Source organism: Adiantum capillus-veneris, chromosome 10 (assembly GCF_014529385.1).
Source record: "Adiantum capillus-veneris isolate H3 chromosome 10, ASM1452938v2, whole genome shotgun sequence".
NCBI lineage: Eukaryota > Viridiplantae > Streptophyta > Polypodiopsida > Polypodiales > Pteridaceae > Adiantum > Adiantum capillus-veneris.
The window spans coordinates 26,667,889-26,681,823 of NC_140940.1; the positions used below are offsets into that span (position 1 = coordinate 26,667,889).

The window sequence follows — 13,935 nt, forward strand, 5'->3', positions numbered from 1 at the left end:
CTTCGAGTTGTGGAGAACCATACTTTGAATGATGGGTTTGGGGCGTCTATTTTTACCATTGTTTGCCATGGATGCTAGTGGGAGCTTGAAATTGCAATGGAGAGCTTGGGGAAGGAGGAGGGAGACATTTTAGAGAGAGTGTGGGAGCTTACAGTTGCAATGGAGAGCTTGAGGAAGGAGGAGGGAGACAGAGTTTAGAGAGAGAGTGGGAGCTTAAAGTTGCAATGGAAAGCTTGAGGAAGGAGGAGGGAGACAGTTTAGAGAGAGAGTGGGAGCTTAAAGTTGCAATGGAGAGCTTGAAGAAGGAGGAAGGTGTAAGAGTTTAGAGAGAGAGTGAGAACTTTGTGTTATGGAAAGGGGATATGGAGGAAGGGAGTCTTGGAAAAAAGGTTCTAGAGTGAGAAAATGACTTTTTGATCATAGGGTAAGTTTGGGGGGAGTTTTGGATGGAATATTTTGATTTTTATTTTTTTTTAAATTTAAAATTTTAGGGTTTTTGCAAAAACGTATCTGTGGACCCACCATTCCCCCCCTCCCTTTTTCCCCCTCCCTCTTTTACCCATCCACCTCCCTCTAGGATACAAAGCAATAAATGAGTGGACAACCCTATTATTCTCTCTACTTTCTTAGGTTCTAGACTTATATACATTGCTCTCTTCCTATTGGCTGCCTAATTAACCTTAATCCTATATGGCCCAAGGAGAGTCCACTTTTTTCCTAATGATATAGTTGTATGGAGGAGTTGAGGCTTTTGTGGGTTCATAATCATCAAAGTGAACTTCGCAGTGAGGTGTATCAAGGCTTGACAGATATGGTTGGAGCAAGAGATGGAACAAGGGATGATAGAGAACTGTGATTGGGTGCGAATGTTGGAAGAAGGGTTGTATTGCCTTCTTCGTATGTTGGTGGCCCTCGCTATATGCACCAGCTGTACCAGGATTCCATGGCAATTGTACGCAAGAGAGGAAAACCTGATCTCTTCATTACATTCACATGCAATCCTGGATGGAAGGAGATACAGGATGCATTACTCCCTGGACAAACATCCAATGATCGTCCTGATCTTACTGCCCGTGTTTTCTACCATAAGTTCAAGGATTTGATGGGCTTGCTAATTAAGAGAGCTATTTTTGGTAAGGTCATTGGACACATTTCTGTGATTGAGTTCCAAAAGAGAGGCCTTCCTCATGCTCACATTCTATTGATACTTGCATCTGAGCATAAGCCAACAGAGACATTGCATTATGATAAGATTGTGTGTGCGGAGCTTCCTGATAAAGTAATGTTTCCACAGCTGTATGATGTTATCAGTCGGTGTAATGTGCATAGCCTGTGTGGAAACTTGAATAAGAATGCTCCATGTATGAAAGATGGGAAGTGCAGGTTTAAATATCCTCGAAGCTTCAGTGCATCGACTACTGTGGCTAGGGATGGATACCCAACGTACATGAGGAGGGATGATGGAAATTACGTTGTTCGTAATAAAGTGCAAATGAGTAATAAATGGATTGTTCCATACAATCCATTTTTGTCAATAAGGTACAATGCACATATCAATGTGGAGGTTTGCTCCACTATATCCGCTGTGAAATATCTCTACAAGTATGTGTATAAGGGACATGACGGGGCCACTGTTGTTCTACAAGATAGTGAAGGGCTTCTAAATGAAGTTACAAACTATCTTAATGCTCGATATGTATCATCATCTGAGGCTATCTGGCGTATACTTGGGTTTCACATGCATCAAGAGAAACCTGACATACAACGGCTCCAAGTTCATTTGCCTCATCAAAATCAAGTCATCTTTAGCGACAGAGCGACTGTACAGAGTGTGGTGGAGGGAGATGTCAGCAAAAAGACAACGCTCACTAACTGGTTTGTTGCAAATCAACAATATCCAGAGGCCAACGATTTGTTGTACATAGACTTCCCAACAAAGTGGGTTTGGAAGCCAGCAAGTAGAACATGGACTCAAAGACTGATTGGTGACATGATTGGAAGAATGTATCACATTGTTCCCAATGCTGGAGATTTGTACTATTTGAGTATGTTGCTCAACATGTGCAAAGGATGTAATGCAAGCAACCAATGCTTGCAAATTATTTTGTGGTAGCATCATGCAAGCCGGCAGGGCCACATTATCAAGTATGTCCCCATCACAAACGTCGCCATTAGTACCAATATCAAGTGTCCATTGCACAAACTCTCTTTCAATAACATTACTTAAACAATTGACCACTCGCATATTTTGTGTTAGATGCATGATTTCTGTACGCTGCCAAATGTATGAGTGGCACAAAGATGCATTAACAATATCTTCTCTTCCCCCTTTGCGCACAACAGGTAATATCTGTCTGAAATCACCACCAAGGAGGAGAACCTTTCCACCAAACAACATGTCATTTTTCATGACATCTTTTAGTGTCTTATCAAGAGCCTCAAAAGCGTGTCTATGAGCCATGGGGGCTTCATCCCATATGATCAGTGAACTCATTCGCAACAGCTCAGCAAGCTGGCTGTTTACTTTGATGTTACATGTGGACTTAGAAGTTATATCAATAGGGATCTTGAATCTAGTGTGTGCAGTCCTTGCGTTGTCGAGAAGCTGTGCTGCAATCCCGGACGATGCACATGCCAAAGAAACTTTGGACTCTCCGCGTATCCGAGAGAGAAAAGCATTGTAGAGATAAGTCTTTCCCGTTCCACATGGACCATCCAAGAAAAAAATAGTCCCTCTGCTCATGCAAGCTTCTTGTAAAACCCGATTGTAAGCTTCCCTTTGCCCAACATTGAAAGATGATTCCATTCGAGCAGACAATACTCTTTGTTCCTCTCTGTTATACATGGACTCTTCAGCAAGAACTCCATGCTCACTCATAATTTGCAAGGTGTGATCCACCTGGGGCATTCCAGAATAATCTGAGAGCCGCTTTCCATAGTGTTGAAGCATTGTCTATAAGTTTGACAAAGCTTGGTTTTGTGCCATGTGTTCACAGATATTCGCATCATTTGTGCGAACCCTCATATGATATACATGGTCCTTAGAAATCTCCTTACAGAAGTGATTCCACAATGCACCAGGATGTATTGGTTCACAAAAAACCAAAATGACTACAAACAGTAGGCGCAATTGTTGCCCTGTTTGCTGAAAAGAAGCTTCTTCCAAACAAAGAAACCATTCATCATCGACTTGCAGTAATCCTCGTGCATTACATGTTTCTTTAAATGTGTCATATACTCGTCCATTGAAGGTTCTAATATCCTCAAAAGACTTATATAGAGACCTTGAAACACAGACTTGCCATGCATCTTTTTTCAAGGATAGAGCAATTTTGGCTCCACGGAACAAGGAGGTGGATACTATAAACAATTTGGGCTTGCAGCAATTTCCTGGTACTTATAAGGAATATATCAATGCGGACTTAGTGTGTGAATCAAATTGTGATAGCATTTTATTCACAAGTGAGTTTGTAAATAGTTTAGATCTTGGGGGAGGCTTTCCACCGCATGTTTTACAATTGAAACAGAATGCTCCAGTTATGTTGCTTCACAATTTGGATCCAAGAAGTGGTCTTTGTAATGGGACACGCTTAATTTGTAAGCAATTCCACAACAAAGTGATTGAAGCAGAAATCATTACAGGGTCACATGCAAGAAATGAAGTGTTCATTCCAAGGATTGATTTTCTCATGGGATCTAGAGAAGGTCTCCCTTTTGATCTGAGACGCCGCCAATGTCCCCTACATTGTGCTTTTGGGATGACAATCAACAAGGCGCAAGGCCAAACATTGGGAGTTCTTGGATTGTCTCTCCCAATACCTGTTTTCACCCATGGTCAACTATATGTGGCAATGTCTCGATCGCGTGAGATCCTCTTCTGCCATCAAGGTTGTGGTTGGTGATAGTCACTTAACAAGCATTAGTAGACATGGAGATCAAAGAACATACACTTCTAACATTGTCTACAAAGAGGTATTGCAATTGACCTGCCCCTGCCACCCCCTTGCCATGGGGTTTAACGTGGCTGGATATGTTTCATCCAATAAAAAAGCACGGTGACTCTCGCAACTATTTCTTTGTCATTTACAAGCTTAGTATCTTCTTATGAAACATGGTGTAGCCTCAAGCAAGGTATATTTGCTGAAACAATTGACTAAGATTTATTAGTGTTGAGAGATTTATGCTTCATATGCTTTTTCATGAATTTCTAATCCTTTATGTATATGTATATGTATGAATGAAGATGGATCCTAACGCCTCTGTGACTTACACACTAGGGAGACGACCTCGACATGTCCGAGGTAAAATATTGTATATGTGTGTTTGTGACATTTTGATACTTTAAAGAATTTAAATTTCACAGTCAACGATTATGTATTAGATCCACCATTATGGAGGGGTCCAATCACAGCCATGCAGGTGATTCATCTCCTCGAGGACTTGGATGTAGCAAGGTAACAATGTTGATGTTGATATAGTAAAGTAATAGCTTTTGTGTATCAAAATAACTCTCTAAACTAATAGCTTTTTGTTTGGCTATAGATCACGGTATTACCCAGAATTTTTAATGGTGGGTATATATCATGCTTCATATGAACCGAGCTTACTGTGCTACATTCAAGTTTCTATTTAGAGAGGATTCAGAGCACGTGTCACCATTGCAGAGTTAGGTAGAACCCGTCCAATTAATGCTATGTTTGCTCAGAATCTTAGTCTCGGTGCTTGGTTCCTACGTGTTTTTGTGTTAGGATCTCTTCCTCTAGTGATTGGTAGATGTGTTTTACATCGTGGGCCATGGGTGGTTCGATACCGCAGTAGGGCATGTCGTAGACTACGCTTTTGAGCGAATAAATCTTAAGTCTCTACGCATGTTATTTTTTTTGACATGGGAAATATCACTTACTATATATATGTTAGTGCAAATTTAGTTTGAAAATATGTTGTGATGACTTTTGTTTAGGTTGTTGCATAAAGGTTTTCATGTTGTCCATCTTATAAATTTCAAACACACACAATACCGCTCTCTCTCTCTCATCAAGCATGAGATTGATTGATTGATTGATTGATTTATCGTCCACGTAGGTCATATATGACCCATGGGACCGTCACAAAAGACATTACATCGACTCATTGCTTCTAAGTGAAGCCATCGGATACATATCAGTTAAGGACTGAGGGTCTAATCATCGGGGTAAAAGAAAAAAGAGGGAAAAAAGGAAACAAGATCTAGGGGGGGTTGGATAGAGCCTTTTTAGGGGTTCGAAATTCCTGAATGATGGCTTTACCACCTCGATAGACTGCCCATTTACCTTGCTTGCGAGCTTCGTGCATCTTCTTGAGCTCGCTCTTTTTTATCTTCAATTGATTTGTTGTCAGCTCCTCATTGATCCAAATCTTTGTCCCTTTGAGGAGTCGGGCTTGTCATAGTAGCTGCATTTTATCCTCTCTGTCTTTAAAAGTGAGAAGACAGTGTTCGGGTGGCACTTGCCTGTGTGTGTCGTTGATCCAAGAAACCTTTTCAGGTTTGATGTTGATTGGTTGAAGGATGTCGTTGAGCTTGGTGATCGCTTCCTCGAGAGTGTCCTCAATGATGCACCATGGCGAGGGGAGCCCACCAATTCGAACCTTGAGGGCATTTTCTTCTTGAAGTTTTTGTTCGTGGAACTCTGTTGTCACGCAAGTCTGTACTTTGGCAAATGTGGCCGTTTGGGCTTGGGTGACCTTTGATTCGACTTCTTTTACTTTGTTGGTGGCAAGCTCGACCATGGAGTCAAAGCGTGCCTCAAGCTTGCTGATGCGAGCTTTGAGGTCGCGGTTCTCCTCCATTACTCGATCGAGGGCTACTTGGAGCTGTCCGATCTGAGTGAACTTGCTCGGGGCTGCTACGATTGCTGCGAAGCTTGGTCGGCTCTTTGCGGAGGGCTTAGGAGTGTTCATTCTTGGAGTAGGTTGACTGCCGTGAGAGAGAGAGAGAGAGAGAGAGAGAGAGAGAGAGAGAGAGAGAGAGAGAGAGAGAGAGAGAGAGAGAGAGAGAGAGAGAGAGAGAGAATCCACCCAGTATGTAGACAAAGGAACATGCTAAAAAAAAACCAAGGTTTAGTGTAATCCCACCTACAAAATTTGAGATTTACCTCTACATTTTAAATTTGAAAGAGTGCCCTATAGCCCTGATGACTGCGAGAGAGAGAGGGAGAGAGAGAGGGGCACCAGAAGAGGGCGGCTATACTAGATAGTCGGACAACACTACAGCTTAAGGGTAAGAGGGGCCATGCCATTGTTGAAGCTCTGCACTGTTTTTGATAGATGGGGAGAGAGGGAATCTCTCCAAATGCAATCACGTACACTTTGTGCTTGAGGAGCTTCTTATCGGGGATGTCATCTCTTGGGATGCATTGATTGAGGGATATGCCCAAGTTGGACAAGCCCAAGAAGCTCTGGGATGTTTTCGGCAAATGCGAAGCAAGGGTGTCTCTCTAGATGAAATCACATATGCTCTCAGCTCGAAGGCAAGAGTTGGGGTTAGGAAGCTCTGCACTATTTTCGATAATTGGGGAGAGAGGGCATCTCTCCAAATGCAATCACGTAGACTTGCACCTTGAAGGAATGTGGCATTACACAAGATGCTGATATAGGCAAAAGAATTTGCGATTATATAATTGTTAGTCAGGGGTCATTGAAAGAAAATGTCATGCTTGGCACTACCTTGGTTAGAAGGGTGTCTCTCATATGCATTCACATAGCACCGCCGAAGGCGGCGCCGTTGCACTAGTTCCCTTTAGAATTCATCAGATTCCATTAGGGGAATTTTCCAGTGCATTTAGTCTATTTTAACTATTTTTTGCATTTTTCACTTATTAATTTAAATGACTTTCCAACAAAAGTAGGTAGGGCAATTTGGGTAAGAAAATATATAAGAAAACCAAAGCTAGCACTATTTGGCAGAAGAGGCAACAGGAGCCAAGCTTAGCAATCCACTTCTCATCAAGACCTTGGTGGACTTCCCTCCAAGCAAGAAGCAAGATTCTCCCGCAAGATCCTCTCCAGTCTAGCATTTTTGGAAAGCCACTGCTGCCTGGCATTTTTGCACCATCATCATCATCGCCAGCAGAAGACTACAAGCAGCTAGCGTTTTTGGAAAACACCAGCCTAGCGTTTTTGAGAACATCAGCCCTAGCATTTTTTGACCTAGCGCTTGCTGATCCCAGCCCTTGCAGATTAAGCAAATGCATCGATTTGCAGCAGTAGAAGAACCGCAAGTTTCAGCCCTCGAAGAGTAGCAGATTCAGCCCGGTAAGACCATCAGTTTTTAGCCCTAAAACTGTAGATTTTCAGCAACAAAGATCCACAAAAACAACCCCCAAAATCAGCGTTTTTGGACTTGTAGCAGATTTCAGCCCATAGCGTTTTTGGACAACAGTAGAAAGATTGCAGATTTCAGCCCTAGTGTCGGCCTTGTCATCCCCGTCGTCGTCGCCAACATAGCCTAGACTTGCATCAGTCTCATGCATACTATTTGTACCAGATTATGCAATCATAAGTAGACCACTCTTGCCGACGAGAGTGGGGCCTTCGGATGAGGGTTTTACAACATCTCTAGTGTCGTATCTCTCTTCTCTCTTTGTCTCTCAGTCTCATACACTTGCACGTACAGTGTCCATTCACTTTGTTTGTGATCATAGCATTCTCTCATTAAGAACGGAAGGCTCTCCCTTCCATAAGAACAAAAGGAACCCTGAGCATAGTTCGGAGCACTCATCTTGAGCAAAGCGCAAACATTCATTCCGCTGCACCTAACATTGGTATCAGAGTTTTGGCAGTGTTTTGTATCACTCAAGGAAAGAACCACAACAATCACAAGAATTTTTTTGCTTGTTGCGATCGCACGAACCCAAGTTCGCTTGGGCGTGTCGATTCGTAATCGTGTTTTTGAAGAGTGACAGGAATCCCAAGAAAGAAGGGCTTGTCCAGCCTCCCCTTGTGTCTCTTTTCACTCATTGAGAGCGGACCGTGCACTTAGCGGCCGGCCAATCGACGTGAGGTGGGAAAAAGCAACCTTGGTGTGAGCGCAAGGCCGCCAAGGGGTGCGCCCGCGGCAAAGAGTAGAACTCGGGTGAAGAAAATATCCTTCTCAAACACAGATTGCAAGCGAAAGAGAACCTTAAGAACCCAAGACCACAAGAACCCACAAGAATCCACGACTTCAGAATGGTCATCACTCGAAGCGGAATGGATACTTTGCTTGGACGTGATGAGCATGAGAGAGGCGAAAAAGAATTTTCCCCACCAGGGCATTTTTCTGACCCTCCCTCTTTCCTGTTACCATATACATGTGGTAGTGATGTGTGTGAACACACTAGGACCGCCGGGGCATTTTTTCCCTCTTTAGGAGGTTTTTTCCCCCGTGCATTGTATATACGCCCATCACTCTAGGGTTATCTATCTTTCCATTGCACACTAAGTAACACACTCTCTATTGTGTGCCTTGAGCTTCCTTTGTCTTCTCCAAGCTGTGTGTGTTTCTCTGCAACCCTAATTCCAACAATTGGTATCAGAGCAGGTCACGTCCTCCCGGGCTTAGTCGCCAGCTGCTCCAGCACACACCTGCTCACCTTCTCCGATTTCAGTGAGCTTTGGCGAGCGTTCACAGGTCGACAAAAATTTTGGGAAGGCTCAAAGAGCTTGGTCTGCTCAGAATTTTGATTTGGGCTCATTTCGGCCTCCGTTTCCACTACAGGCAGTACTACACATGCTATTTCGTCATTTTGTGCAGAATTTTTGTCAGTGCCGTTTTTTGCATAACAGGTGCCTTACAGTCTTCTACGGTTTGTGCTATATAGCAAAGGTTGTTCCCGCTCCGTTTCTCCTATTTTCGGGTAGTTTTCACATCAGATGCAACATTTACCATGGCTGACAACAACAACACATATGTGTTCAAGATGTTTGCTGCTGAGGACAAGTTGGATGGGGACAACTACCCTATGTGGGCTTATACGATGCAACATGTTCTTGTGTCAAAGGGTGTCTGGAACATTGTGCAGGGCATTGATGTACGTCGTGGTTCTGAGGATGTATGCGATGTTGAGGATGTTGCAGGTCTTGCTGCAAGGATTGCAGCTGTTAGAGTTGTTTTGCCTACGGAAGAACAAGCTCGTTGGGATGTTAAGGATACGCAGGCTCATGCCTTGATTGTGTTGTCTGTGAAGCGCACCATTGTTCCTCACATCCGTTGGCAAAACTTTGGCATGCACGTTTTGGTCATCTGAATTTTGCCAGTTTGTTGCGTTTGCAGAAATCTGATATGGTTGCTTCTTTGCCGCCTCTTGAAGCACCTGTCAAACATGTTTGTGAAGGCTGTATTTTGGGTAAGATGCAGTGTTCTAAGTTTTCAAAGGATGGTTCAGTTCGGGCCACATGCAGGTTGCAGCTTGTGCATAGTGATGTTTGTGGGCCCATGCAAACTCCGTCCTTGGGCAATTACCTGTACTTCGTGACTTTCATTGATGATTACTCCAGGCATGCATGGGTATTTCCGCTTAAAGTGAAGTCCGAAGTCTTTATGTGCTTCAAACAATTTTTGGCTATGGCTGAAAATGTCTCGAAATGTACTATAGGCACCCTCCGTTCAGATCGAGGGGGGGAGTATATGTCTCATGAATTTAATGCATTTCTGGCTAGTCGTGGGATAAAACACCAATGTACAGTGCCTTATACACCTCAGCAAAATGGTGTTGCTGAGAGGAAAAACAGGTCACTGACAGAAATGGCACGATGTATGGTCAAAAGTCAAGCTTTACCGCATTCTTTTTGGCTTGAGGCCATCATGTGTGCCACTTATGTACTTAACAGGTGTCCTACGAAAGCTTTGCAGTCTATTACTCCATATGAAGCATGGCATGATAGAAAACCTTCTATTGAGCACATGCGTGTTTTTGGCTGTTTGGCATATGCTTTGGTGCCACAAGTGCAGCGCAGAAAATTGGATGATAAGGATGTCAAATGTATTTTTGTTGGTTATAGTGCTGAAAGCAAAGGTTACAGGTTGTATCATCCGCAAACAAAACGTATTCTGGTTTCTCAGGATGTAGTGTTTGTGGAAGATTCTGTTCAGCCCTTGTTGTCATGTACTAGAGACAGTAATGTAAGCTCACAGGACATTTATGACACTTTGTTGCCTCTTTTTAGTGGTGGAAATACGAATGTAAGTTCCAATGAGGCAAATGTACAGCCTATGGGGGTTTCTGAAAATGTTTTAGATCAGCCTATTACTGATGTAGATGTACATGATGTACTTGATGAGGAAAGGGCTGAAAATGAGCAAGCTAGAGGTATGCCAAAATGGCTGGTGCACACTTTGCGTGACAGTAAATTGGATGCACCTTTGTCTAGTCGTACTCGTTCAGGCTCTCGCCATGCATCTTATGCATCAGATTGTTATGCTTTGGCTGTGTCTAGTTTACATGATGTTGAGGAGCCTCTGTCTTTTGATGAAGCACAGAATTCAGAAAATTGGATGGCTGCCATGCAATCAGAATATGATGCACTTATAGAAAATGACACATGGACTTTATGTGATTTGCCTCCTCGCAAAAAGGCCATTGGTACAAAGTGGGTTTACAAGTTGAAACGCAAACCGGATGGTGAGATCGATCGCCATAAGGCTTGACTTGTTGCAAAGGGTTATGCACAGCAAAAAGGCATAGATTATGAAGAGACTTTTCCTCCCACTTGTCGTATGACTACTGTGCGTTTTCTATGTGCATTGGCAGCTCATTTTGGTTGGGATGTAAATCAATCAGAAATTGTTACTGCTTTCTTGAATGGTGACATATTTGAGGAAGTTTATGTAACGCAGCCTCGCGGTTTTGTCATAAAAGGACAAGAGGACAAAGTGTGCAAATGTAACAAGGCTTTGTATGGGTTGAAGCAATCTCCTCGTGCTTGGTATGAGAAAGCTGACACTCATTTGGTCAAACAAGGCTTTCGTAATAGTCCAACAGAAAGCACATTGTATGTAAAGCGTGAGGGTGATGTATTTCTCATCGTGGTTCTTTATGTTGATGATTTGCTGGTCACTAGACCAAATGAGAGACATATTGCTGAATTTAAGGCTGATTTGAATGATACTTTCAAGATGAAAGATTTGGGGCTGTTGCATCATTACTTGGGTATACAGTTTAAGCAGTGTGATAGTGGTATTGCCTTGTGTCAGAAAAGTTACATAGAGACATTGCTATGTAAGTTTGGACTTGAGGATTGCAAACCTATTGCCACTCCTATGGGAACAGGTTTGAAGTTGAGTCTACATGATGCTGGCGATCCTGCTGATGTCACTCTTTACCAAACTGTTGTTGGCTGCCTCATTTATGTATGCAACACGAGGCCGGATTTTCAGTTTGCAGTCTCACAGGTCAGCAGATTTATGCATAGCCCAGGGTCTAAGCATTGGCAGGCTTTCAAGAGGATTTTCCGCTACCTTAGTGGCACTTTACATCTTGGCTTGTTTTATCCCAAGGGGGGATCATTGTTGCCAGACTTACATGCTTTTTCGGACTCAGATTGGGCTGGTTGTTTTGACACGCGAGTGTCCACAAGTGGTTTTTGTTTCATGCTTGGTAGTTCATGTATATCATGGTTGAGCAAGAGGCAACCTACTGTGGCCACTTCGAGTTGTGAGGTTGAGTACAGGGCAGTCTTCACAGCTACGGTTGAGTGTGTATGGCTCAGACGCCTTATGGCTAATTTGGGTGTTGGACAGGACACTGCCAACACTATCTACACTAATAGTCAGAGCGCATTGGCAGTTGTGAGGAACCCAGTTTTTCATGCTCGCACAAAGAACATTGAGGTGCATTACCACTATGTCAGGGAGAGGCTCTCAGCAGGAGAGATCAGCTTGGCTTATGTGCCAACACAGGACAACCTTGCAGATCTTTTCACAAAGGCATTGTCTCGTGAGAAGCTCGAATCTTTCCACAAAGCTTTGGGCTTACTCCCCTTTGTGGACTGATCTTGTCCTCAGGGCATGGCACTTCCCTTTACTCATGTGCCAGCTCTCGTTCACCGCATCACTCCAGGGGGGATTTGTTACCATATACATGTGGTAGTGATGTGTGTGAACACACTAGGACCGCCGGGGCATTTTTTCCCTCTTTAGGAGGTTTTTTCCCCCATGCATTGTATATACGCCCATCACTCTAGGGCTATCTATCTTTCCATTGCACACTAAGTAACACACTCTCTATTGTGTGCCTTCAGCTTCCTTTGTCTTCTCCAAGCTGTGTGTGTTTCTCTGCAACCCTAATTCCAACATTTCCCTGCTATGATAAGGATTGCACTAACTCCTATGGAGGCTTTGGACAAGAGGATGATGGACAGGAAGTTAGAAAGCAAAGAAAGAATCGCAGCCATCAAGCGTAAGTGCCAAGAAAGAATGGCAGTCATCACCCATGCAAGCGAGCAAGCCCACTTGGAAGCCAAAGTAAGAAAAGCAGAAAGAGAAGCAGAAAGAAAGGCCGACTTGGGGCGTGAGCGTGAGCAAGTGCGCTTGGCGGCCGAACAGAGCGCTCGACACATGAAAGAGATGTTGCGACTCTTTTCTCAAGTGCATGCGCACTTTGCACAGGATCAGGAAAAGGAGACTCTCTCAGTCTCTTCTTCTCCCAAGCATGACATACAGAATTTGCATGATGATTTGAATGACAATGATTTGCATTATGATTTGAATGATAATGATGAGCATGATGATTTGGACGACAATGACAAGCATTATGATGTACATGATCAAGATGTGATTTCTCACAAGCATGATGAGTTGCATGAAGATGATGTGATTGTTCACAAGAATAATGTGTTAGTTGATGCTTTTTTTAGCGAAGCTAACCTAGTTGCAGATTCGATCAATCACGAAGGATCGATCTTGGCTCTAGAGCCTAGGTCCAAAGAACCCCCTCAAGAAGAACCGATCTTGGCTCTCGAGCCTCGGTCCAAAGAACCCTCACAGGAAGTATTATGTGTTCGCATGATTGATACGCATGCATTGTTTGAGTGTTTCATTCGTGATCGTTTCCTGTATTTTAGTCAGTGTCTTTATGTGATCCCTTTTTCTAGGCATGACATATTGTACGTTGAGCACGTTTCACTCATGAATGAGCACGAATGTATGCAGATTTTTCATGAAAAGCTGAAAAGTATGCATTCAAGGAAGTCACATTCCCTGTCTCTTCCTTGGCACGACACGTGTAGAAAGAGCACATGAAAGTATGAGCACCAAGCGTGGTCATTTCCATTGTGAATTGCCAGAGTTGATTGATTTGGATCACAATGACAAGATTCAATCTCATTGTTTGCATGTGTATGGTGAACGGTTTGGCACTCCGTCTCTTTGTTCATCTACATTGCATGCACTGTCTATTCGGACGACATGATTTTTTCCACTCACTTTACATGGAATAGGTATGTTCATGGTTTTGTGTTGGAAATGGTTTCAGGAATTTTCAGCCATGGAGATTCTTGAAGAAGAAAGAAGCATGATTCTCGACGAAGTTGAAGCATCAAAGGATCCACAAAAGACTTTGTGTCGCTTTCGGCGCGGCCCAAAGAAGCAAGCGTTGCAAACCTTTATGAAGTTCAAGTACCGCACGACCCACATATCAGAGTGGGCCGGCGCAGAGTCCCTTCCAGGATTCCGGATGCTATTGGCAATTTCCCTCGACGCCATACAGTTCGGTATCAGTATCTCACTTTGAAAAGGAGGGGATGTCATGTGACACATCCAACCCTATGTGTCCGTGGAGAAGCTACAACACGACAAGGGTTCAGTCAGTCCAGTCAGTCTAGATTAGAAGTGATCTGGCACTTTTGTGAGTCTATTCGTAGACCGTGCATGCCCAATCACTTAGTGTAGATGCATATCCTCTGGTTGCACACAGCATGATC

At 43.4% G+C, this 13,935-nt stretch overlaps 1 protein-coding gene and 1 pseudogene across 1 annotated transcript; one reads left to right on the top strand and one right to left on the bottom strand.

Moving 5' to 3' along the window:
• The first annotated feature begins 919 nt into the window (after window positions 1–919).
• Window positions 920–2,113, top strand: LOC147448586 (uncharacterized). Its single transcript, XM_086521421.1, has one exon. The coding sequence runs from the start codon at window positions 920–922 to the stop codon at window positions 2,111–2,113; it is 1,194 nt and encodes a 397-aa protein (XP_086377547.1).
• Window positions 2,114–5,372: 3,259 nt separating this feature from the next.
• On the bottom strand, window positions 5,373–5,937 carry LOC147448587 (uncharacterized; annotated as a pseudogene).
• Between the last annotated feature and the right edge of the window lie 7,998 nt (window positions 5,938–13,935).